The 25,476-nt window shown below is 39.1% G+C and overlaps 2 protein-coding genes across 7 annotated transcripts in view; both read right to left on the bottom strand.

The window, feature by feature from the left end:
• Positions 1-2,516, bottom strand: part of THEMIS (thymocyte selection associated) — a 73,468-nt gene extending 70,952 nt beyond the window's left edge. For 2 of the 3 annotated variants that reach the window (XM_063310209.1, XM_063310219.1), the window contains exon 1: positions 2,226-2,516. In XM_063310209.1, the coding sequence (XP_063166279.1) occupies positions 2,226-2,343 (118 nt within the window). In that variant the 5' untranslated portion in view covers positions 2,344-2,516. The remainder of the gene's footprint in view (positions 1-2,225) is intronic. The other variant, XM_063310230.1, reaches the window with a different exon arrangement.
• Positions 2,517-17,128: 14,612 nt separating this feature from the next.
• The window catches only part of PTPRK (protein tyrosine phosphatase receptor type K), a 419,912-nt gene continuing 411,564 nt past the window's right edge, over positions 17,129-25,476 (bottom strand). For all 4 annotated transcript variants that reach the window (XM_063310171.1, XM_063310189.1, XM_063310180.1 and 1 more), the window contains exons 27-30: positions 24,749-24,874; positions 22,902-23,065; positions 21,331-21,466; positions 17,129-18,636 (exon numbers count right to left, since the gene is read on the bottom strand). In XM_063310171.1, coding sequence (XP_063166241.1) covers positions 18,583-18,636; positions 21,331-21,466; positions 22,902-23,065; positions 24,749-24,874 — 480 coding nt within the window. In that variant the 3' untranslated portion in view covers positions 17,129-18,582. The remainder of the gene's footprint in view (positions 18,637-21,330; positions 21,467-22,901; positions 23,066-24,748; positions 24,875-25,476) is intronic.

Genomic DNA, 25,476 nt, shown 5'->3' with positions numbered 1-25,476 from the left:
GGCTCAAATTATCCTACTTCGGACAGATTATGCAAAGACCTAACTCTCTGGAAAAGGCTCTAGTGCTGGGAAAGGTGGAAGGAAAGAGAAGAAGGGGATGGTCAGCAGCAAGCTGGATGGACTCAGTTACAGTGGTGATGAGTGCACCATTAGAAGACACGAAAGGCCAAGTGAGGGAGAGATCGTCATGGAGAAAATCTATCTATGTGGTTGCTAAGAGTTGACAATGACTTGATGGCACATAATCAACCAATCAATCAAATAGTACCATAGATATGCTTGTTCAGTTCCATCAAAAAACATTCCCAAGACTACAGCTGCTTTATTTTATACCGGCTGCTTTTCAGCTTTCTTATGTTGCTGATCAGATATGGTTTTAGCCCTCTGCACAGAGGAATGTGGATATAACCTTAATATAGGTATGCAGAAGCCACTGAGAGAAAATAAAAGACAATTCAGTCCTGGGAAAGAAGAAGGTGTAAGTAAAGAAAGAAGAAGAAAGAAGAAAGAAGAAAGAAGAAAGAAGAAAGAAAGAAAGAAAGAAAGAAAGAAAGAAAGAAAGAAAGAAAGAAAGAAAGAAAGAAAAAGTCAAAATAACCCCACCTTGATTGTGGTGTTTGGTATAAGAGGGTGCAGAGGAAAACTCTGGCAGGCTTTCCAGACTCTGTTATTCTGCCCTCCAGCTATAAAGTAGTATTCCTGTAATCCTTGTGATGACCTGGCATATCTTGAAGGGCTGACACTCTGGGACTAAAGAACTTTCTCCAGTTGCTCTTACCATCATAAGTATCGAATGCCAAAAGCTCTGTCAGTAAGGGTCCCCTAACACCCATCCTCATCCAATAATATTACTGTGATGGTACTGTTAAAAGGACTTCTAGTCCTTCCCCTATTCCTTCTTCTTGAAAGTGTTCAGAAAAAGTTCAGATTCTCCTAGCCAGGCTTCCCCTACCTGTATTGGTCTGAAGCTGTTATTATTCCCATTCAGCCGAGAATCAGGGGAGTCATAGTCCCAGTTCGGCTAGAGAGAACCAGGTAAAAATATGCATAGGATACACAGGCTGAGTTAATTATGAGCAGAACTGCTGTTTCTTTTGAATCAACCAGCCACATTTAGCATGGAACTATCCCTATCAATAACAGGTGCTAAAAAATTAATGGCAGTGACTTTTTCATGAATGCGTCTCCAGATACTGAGTGCAGACCAAGGGTTTTTTTTTCTGTACACATGGTGCAAGTCTATTTCCAGATGCACACTTCTTTCAGATCTTTAGATCTTGCTAAATTTCATGATATACTTTGATCACTTATTTATGAAACTTCTACATGTCAGTTCCTGAATTATACTACATCCTATCCATCTTTGCTTTGTGTCCAGATATATTCTCATTAGGTGGTCCTTGTAGAAGGAAGGCTCCAACACTACCAATGCAAAGCTGTTTTACCACTATTTTATTGGGCTTTCCTGAATATACTTTTTCCCATCAAGGAAAAAAAGATGGAAAAATCAGAGGCAAACACTGGAGGGTTATAAATGATAGATGACATCCTCTGGATATTCTATCAAAAACCGTGAAGAAGTTGTGGGACTGAACTATCAGTGTCATCTGGAAGCATCATGAAAGTTTCCTCCTTGAACTTTCTTCCCTTTTTACTTTGTTTTATTGAAACATTATTAATTTAATCATGAACAAACAGTCCTAATTTCTATGTCTCTCATCCCATCATTTACTTTTCCCTCCTATCTAATATACATTCAAGCGACATTGAAAAACAATACAATATAACATGAAAAAGAAACCAGATATGAATGACGTATAAAAAGTACAAAGAGTACAAAACACGCAGAATTACAGCTAAAGTTCACACCATTGGCACTGCTGCTTTGGAGTGATTCAAACACTATCTGGACCTGGTACATTTCCAATAGCCTACTTCAAACACTTACATTTTTCCTAGCCTCTTATATGCCACCCATTCTGATGACACTCGTGTTAGCATGTCTTCAGACTACCCTTCATGGCTCAATGACAACTTACACTAACTTTTCCATGCCTGAGGAGGACGGCAACTATGCGTTTAGTCAGCTAGAGTCTAAATATGGCATGGATTATTCTAATATATTCACTACCACCTATTGATATAAGGCTTCTGCTAGTAATGACACAGTGCTGTTCTTAAAATATTCAAGTTCAGATAAATGCTGAAACTGCATTGCTACGCACAGTTAGATGATTCGGATGAAACTTCACCTTCATCATAAAAGCCAGACTGGATTTGCAGAATCCGAGGTAGGGATTTTGGATCCAGGGAATGAATGAAATTCTTCAGGCTAGAGGCCATGGTCTGCAGAGCAATATGGAAATGCCCTGCTTAAAGGCAAACACCTTATAAGAGGCTTTCTGTTATCTCTTCTTGCATTTAAAATCAAGCCTGGGAAATTCTGAAGCACACTTTCTTTAGTAGAGACAAGGCCTCATAATTCTTCACTGGGAGACCACTTCCTCTGACTTCACTCTGGGTTGCTGTGAAAAAGGAAGAAGATGCTAAGAGAGCTGCACTGAACACCTGGGTATGCACTACCTACTTCTTATACCAATCTGGGCTACAGGAAATACAGTTTATAAGTAGCTGTACCAACACAATATTGACTTAATCTTTGATAGTTTGACAATGAACTGCTGGAACATCAAACAATAAAGCAGAGAGTTTTCTTCTTTTAAAGAAGCCATCTCTCTCTCTCTCTCTCTCTCTCTCTCTCTCTCTCTTTCTGCTTTTTTCTACTGTTGTTTTGCAAAAGGGAATTTTACTTGCTTTTGCTGTTAAAAGTAGCAAGAAATCTTGCTTAAAAACTGGATAACTGAAAATGGTTTAGGAGCAAAGTGGAATAAAACTATTGCACTACAGATAGCACAATGGGGATATCTATTTGAAGGTTCCCCTCCAATAAAGGTGACCCTTTCTTTGCTCTACAAAGAAACAACAGTTCTGAAGGCTCCCTTACAATTAAAAATGATCTTCCACTTGCAGAATGATGTGTGGCAGTCCTGTTCACCATTTCAGCTGTCTGTAGCAGCAGGGTTCAGAGGCCATTCCCCATGTTTTGAAAGATGGTCACCAGGCTATCTCAATTCCCTACTTTTGAGCTTAGTAGCTATATCCTACTGCCATGCTCAGGAGTCACCATCCAAACCGCTTTGGGTTCAACCAGGGCTCCTCACGTATATCATTCATAACCCCTCTCCCCCCTCCCTTTCTACATGTGTACACTGCTGAAGAGTCCTTCTGTAGAAGTGTTCCTTGTTATAACAGTGAATAGTGTCTTAAAGTGGGGACAGGGGAAGGAAGTAGACTAATCAAGACTAAATTATGTCCATCTTTAAAAAGAAGTTGGCTGGAATTTCATCTCCCTTTGAGCAGTAGCAAAGACATTTTTTCTGAGCTTCCAATCAATGGGTCTAGTGAATTATTCCACATGGTTTTGAATTCACAGATCATCCATAATATAGTTGTTAAAGTGATAGGTAAAATGAGAGTCCCATATTGCTAATCCAGATTATGATTTAAAGAGATGCAACTCACATATATCACCCAAACGAATGATCAGGATGATGAAGAGGTCAAGCCATTTTCTACAGAGAAAAGGCTAAAATGGTTAGTGTTTTCCCAGTCTCAAATCAAGCTCTATAGAGATGATTCTCAACAGAATCAGATTAGTTTTTGTTTTTGTTTTTTTAATGAAGGGAAACCCATGAGCAATGCCTGTATATACAGGTTTTGGACTGGAATTCTAGTGTTTGATGCATTTGCCTACCTTGACTTAGGGAAGTTCAGGTTTTGAGTCTGTCAAGGCCCAAATTGATACTGAAGTATGGCAGTTGACTGGACAAAACTTGGTTGGCTTCAGGATGAATTTTTGGTTCCTTGCTTCTTCATATGATTTGTTCATTTCTTCATAACTGAGTATATGAAATTTATGCCACAGCCTCTTACTCTCCTAAATTATAACCCCTGACTTTATATCAATGGTACTTTTCCATGGTAAACTATGGAGACCTGATCAGTTGTCAACCGATTCACATCAGTAGAGTTTATATAACAACGGATGGTATTTCAAGATGATCCACTAACAGTTACAAGACAAATAAATAAATAATCAGACATTTATAAATGCACGCTATGATTATGCAACTTGGACAATAGTTTCATTTGTTTCAGGATGAAATAGGTTCTTGTGCATGTCATGAGAGAAGCATCTAGGTCTAGCTTTACTTATCACAACTGTGGAGGAAAAGAAAACCCTTCAACCTCCTTGAGATGCCAAACAGTCCAGTCCAGCCATCAAGTGATTCTCCTCCCACTTCCAAGCAAAAACAGGAGAAGGGGAGTCAACTTTCCATTTCTTCTCTAAAACAAAGCCTGAGTGTTTCTATTTCATTCTTCCTTCTTTTCATTCCTGGTCCTGTCTGTTTGATTTTCAACACGCTCCACAAATAACTTTCAAGTAAATGGGTACTGGAGAAGAGCTGCCTGGCTTATCTGGACTGTCAGGTGGCCCCATTGCCATAAAGGCCAGCAACTATTTTTGGAAGGCAGGAATGGAGGACATCATCCTATACTTACCCCTACCCACCACAAATCTGACCTCAAGGTACATTTTCCAGTGTGGCTTTTAAAGTAGTGTATTTACAATCAGTCTAAGAAAAAACATTTTCTTGGGGGTTAACAGAGAACACAGTCATGATAGAGTTGGATAGCCTATAAATTTAATAATAAATAAATCTTGTGGGCAATGTTACGTTAAGTCAAAATGAAGGAAGATACTGTTTGCAAGTGTGTGTGTGTGTATATATATATAATAGTGTCGTGATGCCATTCTTATATTATGAGATTGTAAGCTTGTAATAATTTCTATACAATGGAATATCATTAAGGTAAAAAAAAAGATTGGGGAAGTCCAGCAGCAGGAGGTTCATCTTAAGGAAGACGAGTTGTTCTACCAAGTCAGTATCCAGGCATGAAAAATGGGGTGTCATCACATCCACAACATTGAATCAAACTGAAACTTAAAAGTCAAACTAAAATTATAAAGGGGTAGTGCTGCAGAGGTTACCCCAGGTAGGCAACCAGACACGTTACCAGCATACCACCAGTCACCAGTGGAAGCACTAGTCCAGCATTAAGTGAGTGCAGTCTAGAGGGATCCCTCAATGTAACTCTCTCCATTCTCTCTATTCCATCTTTCTCCCTCAGCAGATCCTTTAGAACAGTGTTCCTCAACCTTGGCAACCTGAAGATGTGTGGACTTCAACTCCCAGAATGCTGGCTGGGGAATTCTGGGAGTTGAAGTCCACACATCTTCAGGTTGCCAAGGTGGAGGAACACTGCTTTAGAACGTCTCCCACTGTGCTGTCCACTTCCTCCATGCCTGCTGTTTGGTTCCAAAACTCCCTTCAGATCACACAGCCACACCTGGCCTAAGCTAATAGCAGGAAGGACATGAAGGACGATTGGTCCCTCCTCAGCCGGCCCAGACAGGGGAACTCAAAACAGAATATGGCTTAACATTCCAACTGCAAGAGACAACATTGACTCAGAGGAATCACTGCCAATCTTGGCTTAACTACCCAATGAGCTAGCCACAGAATTAGGACAATGCCTGTTAACATCCCCTTTTCTAAACAACAAAGACATTATGCTTCAATTGTAGTACCATAGCTCAGTGGAATATAGCATTCTGTCACTGCTGGTTTTAGGTTCTTCTGCAAAGACTTAAACATTGTGTTAACATTATTATGATCATTAATTAAATTTATATGCTGCCTGACTCCTACTATTAGGAACTCTGCAACGATTAAGCACAGGCAAAAATATTTATTTATTTATCTTTAAATTTGTATGCTGCCTGGGTCCCAATGGCTCTGGCCACTTCACAAGTTGAAAACTTTAAAAACAAGGGAAAAAAATACAATAACAGACAGAAAAGAATAGAACAACAACTGACAGGAAGGAAAGAACAAAAACCCACACAATCCAAATATTCATTCTTAAACAGGAAGAAAATTGAAATGTCTAAGTCATACACATGGCATTAATTGTAATTATAATTTTGCCTTTGGAAGAAACAAACATCTAGAGTGCTCATTCCTGGTTTAACTTCAGTGTAAAGCTCAGTGAGACTCGTTAAAGAAAAAAAAAGAGCATATACAGCAGTATAGTGAGGAAAATACCAAACACCATTATGTAGGGGAACATGAAACCAAAAATAATTTACTTTCTAGAGGAAAGGGAAGGGAAGGGAAGAGAAGAGAAAGAACTAGAAATTTAGGAACCGGAAGTGGTCCAGTTGTTGTGCAGCGCAATGCCAAATACTTCATTCTATCTGTTAAAGTCTGATAGAAAAGATCTCATTAGCATGTTCTCAGTAATGTCAGAGAGAACATATGGATAATAGTGTTGTTAATCATGTGTCCTCATTTCCCCTAACTGTTACACTGGCAAACAAAAAAGATTCTCAGCTAAAGCATGGGAATAGAAGAGGCCAGAGAGTCCCTCCAGTTTGAATTACAAATTGTATTTGTGGAAATGGAAGTGATACAAAAAGAGTGATTCAAGAACAGGTAAATGCTCTCACTAAACCTTTCAGCTTTCTGAACTCAATTGAAATGCTAACTAGCATGAAGGGGGCAATCTGAGAGGAATATTTGTTCATGGCTGAGATGGCCAGATACTCCTGTGACTGACAACTCACACAAAGATGCCTTTACAGCCTTTTGTTGCTCTTCCCAGGAACTGCCATGTAATCCCAAAGTAAATATGAAGGTTATTTGATTATTGGCACCAATTTAATCAAATAAGAAAGTAACTCGATCTCTGTTTTCCCTTGCAATTAAAAATGGCTAAGAGTTAATTTCATGAACAGAAACATTTATGTTGTATTAATGATGTGCACATCCAAACTAGTAATTATACTGTATATTGTAATACTTAATTTAAGTGATCTGGTATTAATAATTCCTATAGAATGGAATATCATTAAGGTAAAAAAACCAACCTTGTTTGACAACCTATTCCTCAACATGTAAAATAGAATTAGCATTACTCCCCAATTGCACTAATTCTGTAGGTAGTCACAGGTACGTTTATTTAGTAGTAAGTCCTGCTATATTCTACAGAGCTCATTTCCAAATAAACAGGCATAGAATCAAAAGTGACCTGCATGCTTCATATTTCACAACAGCATTTCTCACTGATGGAATGATTCTTAGCATGTTTTAACTATAGTTAAATGATAGTTAGTTTTCCTAGATCATCACTGACTGATTTACAATATAAGATTTTTTTTCTAAGAAATCTTGCAGCTCTTATAAAAACTTCTGGTTGTCCCTCCAGAATTGCTTAGATATATTCCATGAATTTCCAATTCTAGATTATATGGAATGACTCTAAAATGTAATATTGAATGAATAGACCTTCGCCCCTCCCACTGCACTCCATCTTTTGGGGAAGATTTGAGGTGCTACAGAAAGATAAGAGTCTGATCCTGCCAGTAATGTGTGTTCATGGCTAACGTGTTTGGACAGGGCCGCAACTGGGGGGGGCGGTAAGCGGGTCATGTGGCCCGGGCGCCGTGCTGGTGGGGCGCTAAAATGGGCGTGGAATCCATGTTTGCCCCGGGTGACACAGACCTTAGTTGTGGCCCTGTGTTTGGATGTAACCCAGGATAGATTGAAGCTATTAAAATGTTTGCCTGATATTATATTTATGAAAAAACTATTGAGGTTTGTATATCTCATGGCACACACATTTGTTGAATAACACACACACACACACACATGAGAAACTATTAATGGTATCTACAAATCAGTGAGTGGTGGTACTTTAATATTGGGGGTATTTTAAAGGAAATTTAGGCTCAGTGGACAAATTCTATAATATATCCAAGTACTTCAGTGGACCGCAACTTTTTAAGAACTTCTCATATCTCAGATATCTCTCTCTGAATCATAGTTTGGATTTCTTTCTAAAAGGAATTGGAGAAGCCAGATAAGTTAGTTTTCCTAGATCATCATTGACTAACTTACAATATAAGAATTTTTAAAAAAAGAAATCTTGCAGCTCATAAAAACTTTTGGCTATCCCTCCAGAATTTCTTAGATATATTCTATGAAACTCCAATTCTAGATTATATGGAATGACTCTAAAATGTTGGCGGTCTTATTAAATGCCTTTACCTTTTCTCTCAAAGCAAGTCGTCAAATTTACTTTTGGCAAAATTTAGCACTGACTGCATTTGAAACAACTTAAAAGTTATTTGAACTAATTAATCAATTATGAAACAAATTATACAGAATTATTTAATTGTGTATAATTATACAATTTTACCATAAGAAAGCCAGTTGACATATTAAACAAGAATTACTTAAATCAACAAACTAATATTTTACCTATAGAGATTGATAGCTAATCATATTAGATACTTTTATAGTATGGTGATGCCTGTTGGGGAAAGCCAATTTGGTATAGGGGTTAAGGCACTGGGCTAGATACCAGAAGACTGCGAGTTCAGGTCCTGCGTGAGGCACAAAGCCAGCTGGCTGATCTTGGGCCAGTCACTTTCTCTCAGCCCTAGATAGGAGGCAATGGCAAACCTCCTCTGAAAAACCTTGCCAAGAAAACTGCAGGGACTTGTCCAGGCAGTCTCCGAGAATTGGACATGATTGAATGGATTAAAAAAAAAAGCCTATTGATTTCTCTTGCTCCTCAAAGACCCAGATCAAATGTTTTAAGAGCAGCCTTGTGAATTCCCTTTGCTTTGTACTGAACAATAAAACGCAACTCAAATGTAAAAAACTTTATTTACAATCACTTAACAAATGTTTCACCTTTACGGAAGCCCATCAATAACTGTGTAAACATTGCTTAACCCAAAAGTAAATAGCATTATGGATATGTATGTATTTAATTTTACTCTCAACTGCATCTACTACTTCTTTATCTACAGAAGGTGGGACAGATTCTTTGTGTTTCACATCACATCAAATTGGGGATGTCTCCAATGCAATACAATGGGATATGGTTAAACTTTTCAACTGGCCCTGTATATAATGGGCAATTATATTCTCTTTATGAAATCTTTTGGTACGTTCTTTCTGTATATATTTTGACAGTATGGCAATTATCTGTCTCCCCCTATTTATTTATTTATTTAGTTCATTCATGGGAGATAAACATACCTCATACCTCACATGCAGTTTTCAAAAATAAAATATGAAAATATTTTAAACTGATTTTTTTGTTTGTTTGTTTCTGGTTAGATACTTTTTACACTAGTGATTTATAGCATCATCTAGAGTTCTTAAACCATTGTTTGCCAGGATTATAGTAATGCATACAAGTTTTCTATCACTTTCAACAATGGTTTGGTCATCCAGTGAAGATGCTATAAGTCACCAGTGTGGAAATGACCAAAATGGACATTCTTGTTCAAGGCCATCATGCCAGACAACCAAACTAACCAATCTTTTTGAATCTCATCTATAATTTAAATCCAGCAAAAGCCAAATAGGAGCAAAATGTAATTTTAGTTCACAGCAGACTCACAGGCTTGAAGAGATCAAAACAGCCAAGAATAGATGCTAAATAGTTCAAGATGTACTAGAGTTCAGGAGAGAGGTTTCCTAGCAGATTTCTATGAGGGGTAATAGACTTGAACTTTATAAAGGAGTCTTAACAGACCAAAATATTCTGAGGACTCTTTTTTTCCCAGGAGATTCTTTTTGAACACCTAGGAAATTACTGAAAGGGGCATGACTTTCTCTGTACCCACAAAATCTTCTTGGAAATATACGCTAAGATACAGGCATCAGTGTAGGAGAAAGAGCTAAATAAATGACTTGATAAACAAGCAATGTTTTTGGGTGCTAACTGCATCCCTTGTTCTAAACATGTCTTAGAACACTACAGACGTGTCTCAGAAGGCAGAGAAGGAGCAGACGAGTTCTAGTTGCCCTGCTTGTCTTTGTTTTGGTTCTTCTTGCACTCTGGATGAATTGAAGCATAAAGCAGGATCTTAGATCACTTTGTTCCAAAGCTAGAAAGTTAATGAGAACAGGATCAGAGGGGTGGATCTACCACGTGCAGCTACTTCATTTGGTGAAGCTTTCACCAAACAGTTATATAAAACTGTGCTTTAGAAATCTGTACAGAGGGGTTTGATCAGTGCTGCTCCACATTACTTTTTCAAATACTTCAGAAAGCCTTTATTTCTAATTACGCTTTACCCTATCCACTGATCTCTTCCACCGAAAAATTGATAATGTACAAAGACAGAAGACAAACTCCCTGTTATGTAAGAACTTCTATGGCAACTATTTTTTGTTTTTTTTTTATTTAATTTTTATCCCACCTTAATTATTTTTTACAAATAACTCAAGGCAGCAAACACACCTAATACTCCTTCCTCCTCCTCTTTTCCCCACAACAACAACCCTGTGAGGTGGGTTGGGCTGAGAGAGAGTGACTGGCCCAGGTCACCCAGCCGGCTTTCATGCCTGAGGCGGGACTAGAACTCACAGTGGGAAAGCAAATACAAGAACTGCAGCAATTTATTCTCAATGTTTTACAAAAAGCAGGAAGCTCCTAGCCACATTTAAATGTCAAAATGACAAAATGTCAGTTTGAATAGAACATTCTTTCTGAGATGTAAACTCATTTGAGTTGTGGATTCATAAAAACTGTAGGGAACTTGTTTACAAAGCGAAGTTTGCTCACATTCTTATCAAACTCTTTCTCAGGAACATACTGATTCACAGCTTACTTAAATATTTCCACATAAACACATAAAAGGTATAATATATAATACTCAATAAAAATAATCTCTTGAACTCCTCCTTCACCAGCTGCCTTACATTCCTCTCCTGTCCTTTAAGTGTTTGCCTTGTTAATATCATTTCCTTTCATGAAAAAAATAAAACCATCACTGAGCTTTTGATTAGTTAAATAAAAGAGTAGGAAGTCTCAAACCATTCTCTCTGCTTATGTGTTCTCTTCTCTTTGTTTAAGCATTTTCTCTTTGGACACATTCAGTGAATCTTTCTGGTTTTATATCTTGATTTTGGATGGGTTTTCATGGTTTGCTTCTGGCTTCACATAAACTTGATATCTTCTATTTGGCTATTGCTGTACTAATCCAGCATCAGCTTTAAAAAATGGAACTCTGGTTACCAATTCTTTCTCCGTAACACTGCTAAATTGCAGCGAATGTAATGAGAAAAAGGGACAAACGTCAGCCCCTAATATTTTGTTTCCTATTTTGAGCACTATAATAATATCACTGGTTTATTTCGTTCATGTTGTCATCTAGATCTGTATTTAAATCTACTTTAAGAAAATGTTCTAGAGTAATGGCTCTGTATGGAATTACAAGCCCACACTTTACGTGGATGATCCTATCTCATAGAATGCAGGCCTGTGTATCACTGGCGAATGGCTAACCCTGAATTGCAGGAAATCTCCACCAGTTCAAGCCGATCCTTATCCATATTGGTAAAAGTGGATCCTAAGTAATCTTAAGTAACAGCCAGAGAATCAGAATTACTTCTTCTGGCATCCTGGGAAACTAAAAGAGATACCAGACTAGATTCCTATTTTGTATGATACTGTAAAAGCACTTTGCTGTCAAGAAAAATCAAGCTATTCACTTTCCCATGTGGAAAGGGTTGTTGAGTTGATAGGCAAAACTTCAGAAACAATTAGGTAAAGTGATTGGGTAAATACCACTGGGAAGATCAGTCTTGCACAAATGAATGTAAATGAATTCACTGTCCTTTCCTTTTAGCAGAGTTTCCATATAAAGGACTTTAGGGGCATTTCTTTCATGACACCCAAGAATTGTTATGGCCTCTTTAAAAATATATTACCAAGCACAACAACAGACACCATAGGAGGGCTGATCTGTAACATTAATTCAAAAAGGCTCTTGTGTGCTTCTCCAGAGGTCTCAAATGCACTGAAGACAGGCCAAACACATTTCAGAACACTTTTGCTATAATCTGAAGCACTGAAGTCATTTTCCTCTCAAAGTAAACCTTTAATGGACCTGTCGTATTCTCACAAAGTAGTAACTTGGTTCTTTGTCTAAATACTTGACACTTGACATCTGTGATGACAGATAATATTTTGCGGAGAGAGGGAGTTGTCGGGCTGTGCTCATGATTGTGGGTGTGTGTTTGTTGGTGTGTTGAGTTTTTGGATGCTTTTTGCTTTGTTTTGTTTTGCTTCAGCGATTCCTTGTTGGAGTGGACTGTTCAAGCTGGAAGCTTGGAGGTTGGAGGGGGCCAGACCGGATCGGAATGCAGTATGCCGGAGGCACATTTGCTGTTTTACAGTGCCGGTTGCTTTACGCAGCGTTTTTGTGATGGTTCGCTGGCCGTGTTTGCTGCTTTGCCTGGCTGTGTTGTTCTTGTTGCTGTGAACTTGGCAGTGTATTTTGGACCGAGCACCAGCTTCTGCCCTGTTTTCCAGAGGAGTGGGCTGTTTTTAAGGAAGAGCAAACTGTTGCTGGATGCTTGGAGGACCCAGTGGGCTGAGAAGCGGGCTGCTGTGGGACGCTGCCGCTGGATGCTTGCTGCTGCTCTTGTGGCTGCTGCCACTGCTGCTGGAGCGTCTGCTGGGGCTTCTGCTGCTGCACTGCTTTGTCTTTGCCTGGTTCCTTCCTGCATATCGACTCCGGATGCTGGGGCTTGGAGGTTTGAGTGGTGGTGGGGGGAGGTGGGTTACAGTGGAGCGGCAGGCTACTGTGGACCACCTTCCCCTGTGGAGGTCATGTTGCCTGACTTCCAGGTAACCCTGGAATAAGGACAAGGAAAAAACAACTTGGTTCCACCTGTCTGCTACAGTGCTATTATGGAGGGACTGATTCCTCCTCCTGGGTGAGAGCCAGAGGAGGAATTGGGGGTAGGTGAATGATGGGAGCCCTCCACCAGCTAGTGGGAGTGGCAGAGGAGGGTGCCTGTGAGTGTGTGAGCTAGGGTGAATGAGGAATGTGTTGTAGTGTGTGTGAGTATATGGTAGTGTGTGAGGATGTGGCAGCTGGGCACCCTGATGGCACTGAGAGCTGGTGAAGCTATAGTGCCTCAGGGTGCCTGGCTTCCCCTCCCAGGGATGGTTGGTGAGGACAATGGGAGGTTCCCAGCCCGTGGTCTTGGGGGACTTGATTTTGGGGATGGGGCTGCCATTGGGGGGGTGGAGGTGGGCCACAGTATTATGGTGGTGACAGGCATGGGGAGGTATGGTGGGAGACAGGGAGCAGGTTACTCTCAGGGACTGCATAAGTGTTGACTTATACTGGTTTTGCATTCCAGCTCCCTGGTCTCTACCGCAGTACCCTGTCAGCAGACCTTCAGTGGCCCTGGCCTCTAGATACTGCTACTGAATGCCAGGTCAGTCTGCAATAAGGCCTCCCTCATCAGGTGGAGGGTCAAACTGGCAGGTAATACTGAAACCTGGCTGGGTCCAGTAGGGGGGTTGCCCTTTTGGAGATATGCCCAGGCATCAGCTGAGATTCCAGGGCATGGGTGAGGGTGTGGTGATTGTTATCCAGGAATCCATGGCTTTCAGGGGTGCTACACCACTGTTCACCAGATGTGAGACCCTGTTCATTAAGTTGGGCTCTAGGGGTCAGTTGGAATTATTGTTGTACCAGCCTCCCTGCTGCATAGCAACCATATTCAAGCAACCACTGCCTGAGTTGCTTGACTATATTTCTGGGCTGGCAGTGTAGTTCCCCAGACTTATGGTCTTCGGGGACTTCAATCTGCCTTCTCTAATGGGGTCTGAGGTGCCTTGGAAGTTCATGGCCACCATGATGGCCATAGGCATATCCCAGGTCATCCAGAGCCTGACACAGGACAGTGACACACTCCAGATCTGGTGTTCCTGTTAGGGCAGTGGCAATGTGATCTGAAATTGGGAGAGCTCTTGGTGTCTCCCTTGTCATGGTCAGATCATGACTTAAGTCATAACAGAAATTCAAGACTTTATGATCTCAGAAATTGGTCACTAGAGGAGACTAAAGATCCCAGGCATAAAAGGCGAAAAAGAAAAGGAAAAAAGAGAGAGAGAGAGGCTTGCCTTTTGTCTTTGGTCAGCATTGGGACAAGATGTCGCAAATGTTGAAATACTTCAGGAGATACTTGAAGAATGGGGATGGAAACTAGCATAGCTGCAGCAACGTCAGCCATGTTCTCTGCTTCTACAGATAGACAATGTCCAAAAGGTATTTAAAAAGAAATGATAGATGTGGAAACAATACCTTGGAAGAACTACAGGGCAAAGAGCTGAAGCAAGCCTTATCCTGAAACATCAAATATAAAGAAATTGTTGAAACACTGGAAAATGAAAAAAATTGTGGATGACATGACAGAGATGACAGTTAAAGTGGAAATACAAATGATAAGCCAAGAGAACAATCTGGACAATGACTCCTTGCTGGATCTACAAAAGAGGTTTGTTAAAGCCTCAAAGAAGCCTTTGAGATGGGAAAAAGAAAATCTGAAGAGAGATCAAAACATACAACATCTGAATGAATTAAAGATTACTATTACTAGAAGCAAAAGGAAGGAATACAAAGTTGGCTTGTTTGACCAAGGTTAAAATAAGACATGTTTCTATAAAATTAAAGTCACTGCTTTAAATATTTTTTTCTTTTCTTTCCTTGCACTTTGTTCTTTCTTTACCTTTCCCCCTTTAGACAATACAATAGTTTGTATTGTTTTTTATTACTGTTTTTAAAAAACTTTTCATAAAAATATTTTTAAAAAAGCAAGCTCAGGAGAAGGAAAAGTAATTCTAAAAAAGCATTTCTGCTGCATTTCAAATCAGGAACCAAGGCAAAAGTCATAGCTATTGAACTATTATAGTACTCATGGTTAGGAAAGTTCTAAGAAACAAACAGAATAAAGCAGAGTAGTAAGGAAGGAATTTTTATGCTAGATGTTGTGCCTGCATGTACATGCATTTTGACGTTTTAACTTTGTATATATAAATTCAATTTAACTGCATGTGTTTCACATATAAAAGCATATTATGTCTCAGAAGACCCACACACAGGAAGGAGAGCAAGTGGCTATTTTCCTGGGAGAGAAAGGTTGGAGGGGCTCAACAGAGGGGAGGAAGTGGTAGCCTGAAGCCCAGAGTGGACCGCTTTGACACTTTGTTGCCCAGATGTTTCAGCCCAGACAGGATTGCCTTAAGCTGCCTTAGAGTCTGCCATGAGCACACAAAAAGAGCAACTTAAATGGTAAGTGTGGATATGCCATTTAGTTATAAGTAAGGAAAATTCATTGATATACCATTTATGGATCCAGCCCATGATGTTTTCAGCTGACTTCTATAAGAATTCAAAATCTGGATCACTGGATACTTACACAAGCTTAACCAGGAGTCAGTCAGTCCCTCTCTCTCTTTTGAGTTGGAGTGGATTCCACAAGACCTATTTAGTGCCATAATTAGTGCTATTTTTAGAGATTTTAACATATCTACTAAGCTGCACACAGTCCATGAACCAAATATTATCGCACATCAGATCATTAACAAACCTAGTTTATTTGAAATTCCAGATGGGCAACAAAAAGAAAAATCTCTGGTGAGATGCCACACAAGGCTGGCAGTTTAAATTAGCTTAGTGAGTCCTACATTGTGTAAAACTATATTAGCTGATCAGACTATATTATATTTAAACAGCTTTCATTCCTTTTTTATATTATTTTCACCTTGTTTTTTAAAAATACCATGTGTATAATAGCTATGTTTTTATGTTTTTAAAGAGATTTTTTTTTGCAGCTAATCTTTCCATTCCAACTGTGAGCCACGTGCAAGCAGAAATAATACATATCTCTCAGCAAGCTGGAAAACTGTACATCCTGATCCTGAATCAGAAGCCAGGCTGATTGTTGCATTAGCAGCATTGTATTTTGCTAGGGAGAGCAAAGACAAGAGACTTAGCTGTCTCTGCCCACTGGAGCTGATGGCGTCAGTGCTGATCATCTCAGGGGCATGCATACAGAGCCACAGACTGGGTTTAAAGCAGCTGATGATACCCCACTTATCATGCCTGGATATGGACTTGGTGGAACAACTGTTCCTTAAGATCAATCTCCTGCTGCTGGACCTCCTCAACCTGCCACTGGAAAAGGACTCAGGCTTCTCCTCACTGCCCAGATGTGGCCAGTGGTGAAGTGTCGGTGTGCCCCCAAGCCACCAACTCACTGTGCCACACCCCGAGCCACTGTTACAGGGATGAGTCTGTGACTCCCATCGCTTGAGAGGTGTCAGCATTTGCCTTTTTCACAGGAGCTTGGAGAGTTTAAAACTAAAATCAGCAAATGCTGCACTGTAACTGGAAGGCTTCTGGGGGGCAGGCATGAAATGGGTCCTGGGAGCCTTCTGAAGCCAGTCGGCTACCCATCTTGGTCACGACTGTATTTAATTTTAACTAATTGTTGTGTTGTTTTTGCCTCTTTTTTTAATGCAGGACTAGGGGTGCTTCCTTCCCTCAGCCCACCATACCTGGGTGCAGAGCAGAACTTCTTACCCTAAAGGTTTAGAAAGGAGGTGCACTGGTGGCAGAGGCAGGAAGTAGGCCTTGATGCTGATGGCCATCTCTCTTGCCCTCCGAGAAAGTTGGGGGTGACTCCCAAGCCTGGGGCAAGGTGACATCCCCTGAACTGGCTCTGGTAGGAGCAGCACAGCCCCACTCGGGGTACTGCACTACCACAGGGTTTTCAGGGTCTCTTATACAAGCCAACATCTCCCTGTCCTTGGGCCGCCCACTACATGCCCAGCCCCAATGGTCCTTAAATAGACACGGCAGAAAAGTAGTTTCACTTTTACAGTTCTATTTAAGACCTGTATATTTAATAATACACCATGGAACACTTCATTTTTGGCTCCCTGGAGACTTCTGTATCAGTGTACAAAAAGAGTCCAGTGTTCTGGACCTTGGGCTAATTTCCACCAATTTTTTGATCGCCGTGAGACAGTGATGAATCACCTTGCACGAGGGAGCTGCGATGTGTGTGATACTTTTAATAAAGGTGTAAATGTAATCAAAATAGGACATATGAACTCAGTATGTTATAAAACTTCTTTAATTCACTCTTATTTTACATGAGTATTTATAAGCACCTTATCATTTACTCTTGATAAAAAAAAAATCAACAGGACACAGTAAATGTTTTTCATTATGAAAACATGTCCAGGCTTATGAATGTGCATATGAAGAGCAAAGTAAAAAACATACCAAAGCTATCGCCTAACTCTTGAATTGATTCAATCCATTTTGGCTTTGTCAGAACACAAAGCTACCATTGCTACTGATCTAGACGACCACTGGGGGAAAAGCCGGAGCCGCTCTGAACCTTGGACAAAAGCTGATTTCTTGGCTCAACCTGGAAGCCACAACTGAGGATAAGAAGATTCCTCCAGCACTGCAGAAGGGGAAATTGCATGCTGTGGTTGTCTAGAACTTGTGCCTCAACTGTAAACATTAAAATAAATGTTATTAACTTGCATTTTTATTTATTTTTGTACTTGCTCTGTGTGTCAAGCATTCATTATTAACCCACTTACTCCTTAAAAAATTAATGAAACTTCCAAAGTTATATATATGTGCAGTTTCTATTTGATTTCTTATTAATATAAACTGAAAAAAACACCCTATATAATCTGAGAAAGACGTTTTATGTTTGGTTTCTTATTCTTGTTTACATGAATTTCATTCATAAGCGTGTACACACACCAACCAAAAAGTGTATCAATGTTTTCTGGTTTGTCCATAAAAGGTCTTTTCATTCTCTCTCCTTCTACTTACACAGTACATACAAAAAATAATCTACAAAAATCATTTACACTCGATTTCAGCAACAATGTTTCTATGAAAAAATGGTTCTGTCCAACCATCATAAAAGGAATGTCAGTAAACAATAAATACAATGTGCTTTCTTTCCCATATAAACATATTTACACTTGAGTCTTTGGCTTATGTTTGGATTTCTTTATAAAGAACTTTGATCAGGCTGTCATTGCACAGTAAAACAAAATAAGCCATTTTTTAAAATGTGTGTGGTATGTGTGGCCATCTCTCCCTCTATTCTTGTAGCACATGAAATCTATAGATTATCAATCTGCACAGTATTTTAAAAAACTTTCAACAATATGAAATTAAGGACAAAAGTGAAATAAAATATTCACTAGAATAGATACATGCAACAGATGACAGGTCTAATGTAGCCGAGAGGCAGCTGAATATGCAAAGACGGAAAAGTTCTACTTTGAACAGCAGATGTGCTCTGCCTTGACTCTTACTTGTTTTTGTGGCACTCTATTCAGGCTGTGTACAGGGACAGAAGAACAGTCTGCACATATATTTTACACCATTTATTAAGAAAAATACTTTTGCATTTAAAAATTAAGTCTCCCCTTCACTCAAACATTTCTTCACAGGTTCAACAGCTGATGCCAAAACACAGTTTATTAAATTTCATATTATTTGGTTCACTTGATTGTATTTATCCTTCCATATTAAGATGATTCAAGGTACTCCAGTGCAACGTCATAGCAGAAGCGATATTGTTCCTAAGAGAGCAAAAACACAGATTACGTTGCGTTGGTGGAGGAATGAAAGTGAAAGGAGCACTACTATTCCTTAGAGTTGTACATTTTCTTTTTAACTTGTCATATTTTTAATTTTTTCCATGACTTTTGCTAAAAAAAAAAATGGAGTCCCTTGCTATTAATGGCTTCATATCTCACTATGATGTTCATTGCTAGGTATTTGTCTACTGAAGAATTGTTTTGCTACTCTACCAGTTTAAAATAATAATAATAATAATAATAATAATTCTTCACAAAATTCGTTTATCAGCTAACAAATCTCAATATTTTAATACCGTAGCTGGTTTTACAGCAAACTGAATGAAACATAAAACTAACTCTAGCAATTCTAATAAAAACCCATAAAGTCAAAAAGACAGGAATCTGAATTAAGTCAAGATATATAGCTTATAACATAGCTGTGAAAATGTGTGTTTCCTAAGAGATAGGTTTCTACCAAGGCCCATGGTCTGGAAGAAACAATAATATTTTGATCTATTAAAAGGACTGACAACGCTTTATCTGATTTTTTAAAACAAGAAAACAGTTACCCACCCTTCCTCCCAGGTGTAAAAACTATCAGCACACAATTCTTAGCAGGAAGTGGGAAAAGATTTCTAAAACTATTTACTGCTGTTTGGTTCTGGTTCTCTGATTAACTTGGGGGGTGCAGGTCAGGTGAGAATATTTGGCTGGTTTTCTTGGCTGATTCCCTCTCCCAGCTTAACAGCTTTTGGGGATGTGATCAAGCCGTTTTGCCCACATAAAGCATGACCTTGAAAACGCCCCACTTTGGCAGCTGCACAAGAAGAATGTAATGGAACAGCACCACTGCTTTTTGCTTTTACTTACAATCAAAGCTGTTAGAAATCATAGCAAGCTAGAAATACTAAAATAAACAACACTGATTACAATGTATGTGCTCTGAAGTGCTTTTAAATTATAAGTGGGGAAGATAGCAAAGGCTGATCCGTGGTACTGCCCTCCTCCAATCCAGCACAACAAAACAAAACCTAACCAGCGCATAAATCCACTACTGTGCATATTCTGCAAATGAAAGGATGCAAAATGGATTTGTAAATAATTATAGGGGTCGTAGGCAATCAGCAAAAGAAAGAAAAAGTTATTTTTCTTAGAAGAGGTGTGGCATCTGAGATTCCCCAGATACTCTTAGACCACAGCTCTTGCCATACTTGGCCCTTGTTCACACTGGCTGAGAATGATAGGGGGTCAAGGGCCACAAGGTCCCCCCTCTTTCCCAAAACCTGACTCTAGTTCTCCTTTCTTTCTGCCTTTTCGTCCTTACTCCCAGGGGTTTTTTCCCCCCCTGCTTCCTATTCTTTACTCTTTTCCCTTTATATGCTCCAATATTTTGGGAAAGTAAACATATACTAGGCAAATGTGCTAATCATGCCTTTTCTGTTTGCAGGAAGGATGTCGACATGCTTTAAAAATTCTGACATAGAAGCACTAGAGTCAATATGGGATCCTATTCTTCAGTTAGGATTGTTTCTGTAATTTCAGAGATGGGGCTGTGTAGATCAACTTACCTTACATCTAAATGATTGTTACGGGGCTGGGTTCAAATGACTAAAAAAATGACCTTTAATGGTCAAAGGCTAGATTCATAGGTTTCAGCGCTAATGCTGGCAATAAGCAAATCTTGTTTTGTTTTGAAGCATTTCAGAAAGGCTCAACTTCTACATTTTTAAGTGTCTGCAGCTTAAAAATTTGCAAGTCTAGATTTAATTATAAACTTCAGGATTTAATCAATTTTACATTGTTCCCTATGGATATTACATGGATCTTTTTCTCTCTATTTTGGTAATTAGCCTTTTTCTTCTCTTTTGTAATATTTACTTTAACTTAATCACCATAATATAACTAGGGTTTTTTTCTTCTTTGTATAACCATCATTTATCTCTCTCTCTCTCTCTCTCGTTTCCCTATTAAATATAATTTGAAAAAATGGTAAGAGTCATTAAATACATTAAATCATTTAAAGTTTTAATTTACTTTGGGTGATAGCTTCTATAAGATTGGAAATTCTCTATGTATCATATTTGGCTGACAAGCAATAGCAGACATAAGTAAATGGTGGGCCACCTGGATAGCAAACTATTTTAATTCCACAGAAATGCCTGGAATCTTCTTAAGGAAAATTAGAATTTCAGGCTGCTTCTTTGTTTAAACCAGCTATAACTATATTGGTTAAAGGAAATAATTTCTCCCAAAAAGCTGATCCACTGCTTTACAACCTACATTGTCTTCTTCAGCGACTCCTCTTCGTTAGCACAGAGATGACAGCAACCCCAAGCTTCCTGAAACTGTGTCTCATGAGTCAAATTGGGTCAGGAAGTTAAAGATATGCATGTATGTATGTATGTTTCCAGTGATTACTGTGAAACCACCATTTTTCAGGTTTATCAAAGACCTAGATCTTTGAGTGGTGACAAAAGACTTTGACCTTCAGCATGTAGTCAGCATATGAGAATATCTATGGAGCTATAATTCAGCATTAATGCATTTTAGATGTATTCTAATTATTTTGATAAATGTTGGTAATTTATTGGTCATAGTCTATATTTCTGGAGCCTTGGAAAAATGATTTTATTTAGGAGACTTTTGTGATTTTCATGCTTTTGTTTATTTGGTTGTCAGCAGAACATAACTTACCGGTGTTTCTACCATGTTAGGCTTACTGTTCCGTAAAGTTTTCACTGCATGGAAAACATCAATGACATTTTGCCTTTTTACCATTTCCACTACTATGCCTATGGCACAAAACATCCCACTTCGCCCACCGCCATTCCTGAATATGAAAAAAAAAACAGTGGTTAACCAAAAATTGTTACTTTATAGAGAAGGCTGAACCAGATTAGGAATTGAGCAACTTTGCCTTTTCTTTGTTATTGGTTAGCATGCTCCTGTGATACTTAAATTTGTCCAATTTGTGGTTCTTAGCATCCTTCATCAATCTCCACTCATTCTGAGCTTTAGCTTTCCTGACTACAAATACAGGTTACTTTTATGTGCTTTTCCTTGGTGACCCGACCTTCTGTCCACCTCCATTTGCTCCTTTTTTCATAGTTCAGATTTTAACTAAACTTTTTGTACAACCACATTGGCTTCTTCTGCCATCTTCCTTTCCCCCTGCCTCCCCCCGCCCCGCCCCATTTGTGATTGTGCTTTTAGTATTTTCATTTGTGGAGTTTATCTTGGGCTTTAGTATCTCTTGCCATGAATTCCTATTAATCATTGCTTTGAGGTTATTCAGATTCACCATACTGAAGTCCAAGATATGTGTTTGATTACATTAAACTTCAATTTTCCTGAATATAGATAATTCCATCTTTGCATGTTATTTTTCCTCAATTGTCCCACTACTTCTATTTTGTTTTCCCTGTTGATTAAGATCAAGTCAAGCAGAGCTGATCCCTCATGCCTTCTTAAACTCCTTGAAGGATTGTCAGAGAGACAGATCAATTATTTTCCTGGATGTACCATGTTTGTCAGAGTTTATCTTCCAACAGATGTTGAAGTAATTAAAGCGTCCTATCACTACTCCTTTATGCCTTTTTGAAAGACATGTAATTAGCTTTTGGTTATCTCCTATTATGGTTTTGTATCACCCTTCTTTTTTTCCTTGATAACCTGTTAACTAACCATACCCTTGTTTTACTTGGGCTGAGCTTCTGTTTCTTCAGACTAATATAGTTTATCTCTATTTAGATCATAACTACATTGGAACTTGTTGAAAATGAGTAGCTGGGAAGGAAGAGAGAGACAGAGAAAAGGAAGTTGCTTACATGTTGACGACCTCAGTCTCTAAAATCTAAATATTCTTGGCAGTAGCAAAATCACCTGGGGTGGGGCACTATCAGAGAGAGGACCCTAAATTTGGTCAATGTTCAATAGCAGTAGGAAAGATTTTGCCTGGAAGGTATTTCTAAATGCTTGGGATGGCAGGTATACAATGTGGTCTGAGATACCACTCATTTTCCCATTACATTTATTATTAATCTAGATAATCCTGTTCAAGTGTCCAATATATGTATGTTATCATCAAATGGGAAAGGCACACACTGTTCTTGGGAAAGAGGAATACTCCTCTTTGACTAGGGAAATAGGAGAACACACTATTATTCTCTTAATGAGACATATCTAGAACATTCATCTTCATGAAATTCCATCCCACATCATGGAGATAATAAATAGTCAGGATGAAAATGTTCAATTACACTTACAGACAATGGATTATGGTTCTCCCTTCCCCTTCTTCGCATTCTTCTTGCCACTTTTCCACTTGAAGAATTAAGTTTAAGAATGACCGTTTGGAGCCTGGCACATCCCTGTGAGATGCCCAACTCAGATACTGAAACTGCTGAACCATCAGATAACCTTCCTGAGGCTGATGAAAATAAACAATCTTATACCCAGTTCAGACAATACCACAAGGTTACATAAGAAGGAATGGCTATATTAAGACCAATTAAAAATTACATGGCAGGCCAGTTTTCAAGTTCATCAGGCAGGGTAGCAGAAAGCATGGTGACAAAAGTTCTACTCTGCACAGTTGCAAAGGTATGAAGATGGAGAAGAGTTGCTTTGCAATCTAGGTCAACTCATATCTCAGCTTGCACTAGTGCTACAGAAAAAAAATGAGCACTCACTCCTCACAAATGAATTATATTTATTATTAATCTAAATAACCCTGTTCAAGTGTCCAATATACAGTATGTATGCTATCATCAAATGAGGAAGGCACACACTGTCATCCATCCATCCATCCATCCATCCATCCATCCATCCATCCATCATCTCTATCACATTTGTATAGCCACCAATCTCACATAGTGATCCCAGTATAAATGCCTGCAATTATTTAGTCAAGTTTCTAGAAACAGTCCTGTTCCAAAGGTTTTTTTGGGGGGTGGGAATCCATCTTTTGTCAGAGAAAAATGTAGTCCTTGTATTACCAATGCCACAAATTAATTTTGGGTGCTGCATTAGGTGCAAAGCAAAATAGTTTTTCCAAAGTTTTTCATCTTTCCCAAAATCCCGTGTGGCAGATTAGATTGGGAAACAGTAAGCCTTTGTAGCTGTTCAATGCAGAAGTAATCTGATCCTCAGCAATTCTAATTATTACAGGATTTTTTGCTCCCTCTCTCTTTTACTGCAAACTCCTGTACCTTTTGAAGAAAGAGTGAGGAAGCATCTGGAAATAGGTAAGGGGACTTCTAGAGAAAGGGGTAGCTGCTAGAATTAAATAAAATATAATGCTTTCAATGAGAGGTGTGCAGTATTTGGATCTGGTATGGGCACCCTAAATGTACCTGTTGGAACCATGACTTTTCCCAGGGTCAAACAATAGCCTCAGGAAAATACATATTTGAATTAAGGCGATTGCGCTGCTTATAATGCTTCCTGAACTCAAAATGATTAAGTTCCTGAGCCTTTGTGGCTATGGAGCAAGTCCAGAAAAAGACACAGCTCCTTGAAATGGCTGCTAACAGATCCAGCAGGAACATCCATGCCACATCGGAAGCTATTTTGCCTGCTTCAGATCTGAACATTGCATAGCAGTGTTTCTCAACCATGTGTCGGGACCAGACTAGAACAACACCGAGTCAGTGTATTCTGCAGTCTAGTTCTTTATTGTTCTCACTGTGTAGACAGAATCTGGCCAGACTAAAGCTATCCTAACTAACCTACAGGGAAATAATCTGGGAGGGTCTAGGGCAGGGCTACCCTGTCTCTCTTTGGTCCCCTGCCAAGACTCTCTAGACTGCAAGCCCTCTTATCAGCTTGGAATGTGTTCCTTCTTTTCTGGGAAGCAGCAGCAGCGCCGAATTCCACCACATCATGGCATCTTTAAGGCATGGGGACTTCAACTCCCACAATTCCCCAGCCAGCATGCTGGCTGGGGAATTGTGGGAGTTGAAGTCCCCATGCCTTAAAGTTGCCAAGGTTGAGAAAGACTGTTGTATGTTAAGTATTTTTTTTAAAAAAACCCTTTCGTTAGTTTTTTTTAAAAAAAAATGCTTTACTCAATATAGAAATCTATTACAATAGCTCAGTAAACATGCCTTACCCTTGTTAAATTGCATATCCTGAAAATTCTGTTGATTACATCGCACTCCATGGAGCAGGACATGCACTCAACCTGAATAGGACCGTATCTCAGCATTCCTTCCTCTGGCCAATATTGTGGGCAGCCCTGTGTGATATTAAATAAATGTATGTAGAAACTTAAGTAGCTTTGGACATTGTGCTAAATCACCATACGTTACAGTGTCTTATTACTAAGGTATCAGAATCACGATAGCTTAATCGTCATGCAAATACAACAATAGAAGATGAAAAAAGATTGCATTGTTCCATTTCTGCACGGTAAAGCAATTTTAATTACCAAACTCTCCTATTAATTGCAACTACTGAAGGAGCTCACAGTTCCCATGCTTAATTAAATTGGCTCACATCTGGGGGGAGGGCAACAGGTTCAATACATGAAACTTCATCATCTTCTTAGCAATCTCTTTCACGTTAAACGTTTTATTTTACTGAACAGAATAACTATTAGCTAGCAGGGGTGCGCACTGATAATATTTTGTTTAGGCCAATTTGCTAACATGAAAAACAACCCAATTTACTTTGTGCTAATCTGGAGATTTTCCAGTTGGGCTTGGGACCCAAACAATTGCCTAAGATTCAAAACCATAGCTTTCTCCCTTTTGTCTGTATTTCAGATTAATTCACCAATGGCCTTTTGTGCAAGAATAGCTGCAGGGTGTAGAGTGTGGATAAATATTAAAGTTTAAG

This window comes from Candoia aspera, chromosome 1 (genome assembly GCF_035149785.1).
Source record: "Candoia aspera isolate rCanAsp1 chromosome 1, rCanAsp1.hap2, whole genome shotgun sequence".
Classification (NCBI taxonomy): Eukaryota; Metazoa; Chordata; class Lepidosauria; order Squamata; family Boidae; genus Candoia; species Candoia aspera.
This window is presented reverse-complemented; position numbering and strand designations above follow the sequence as displayed.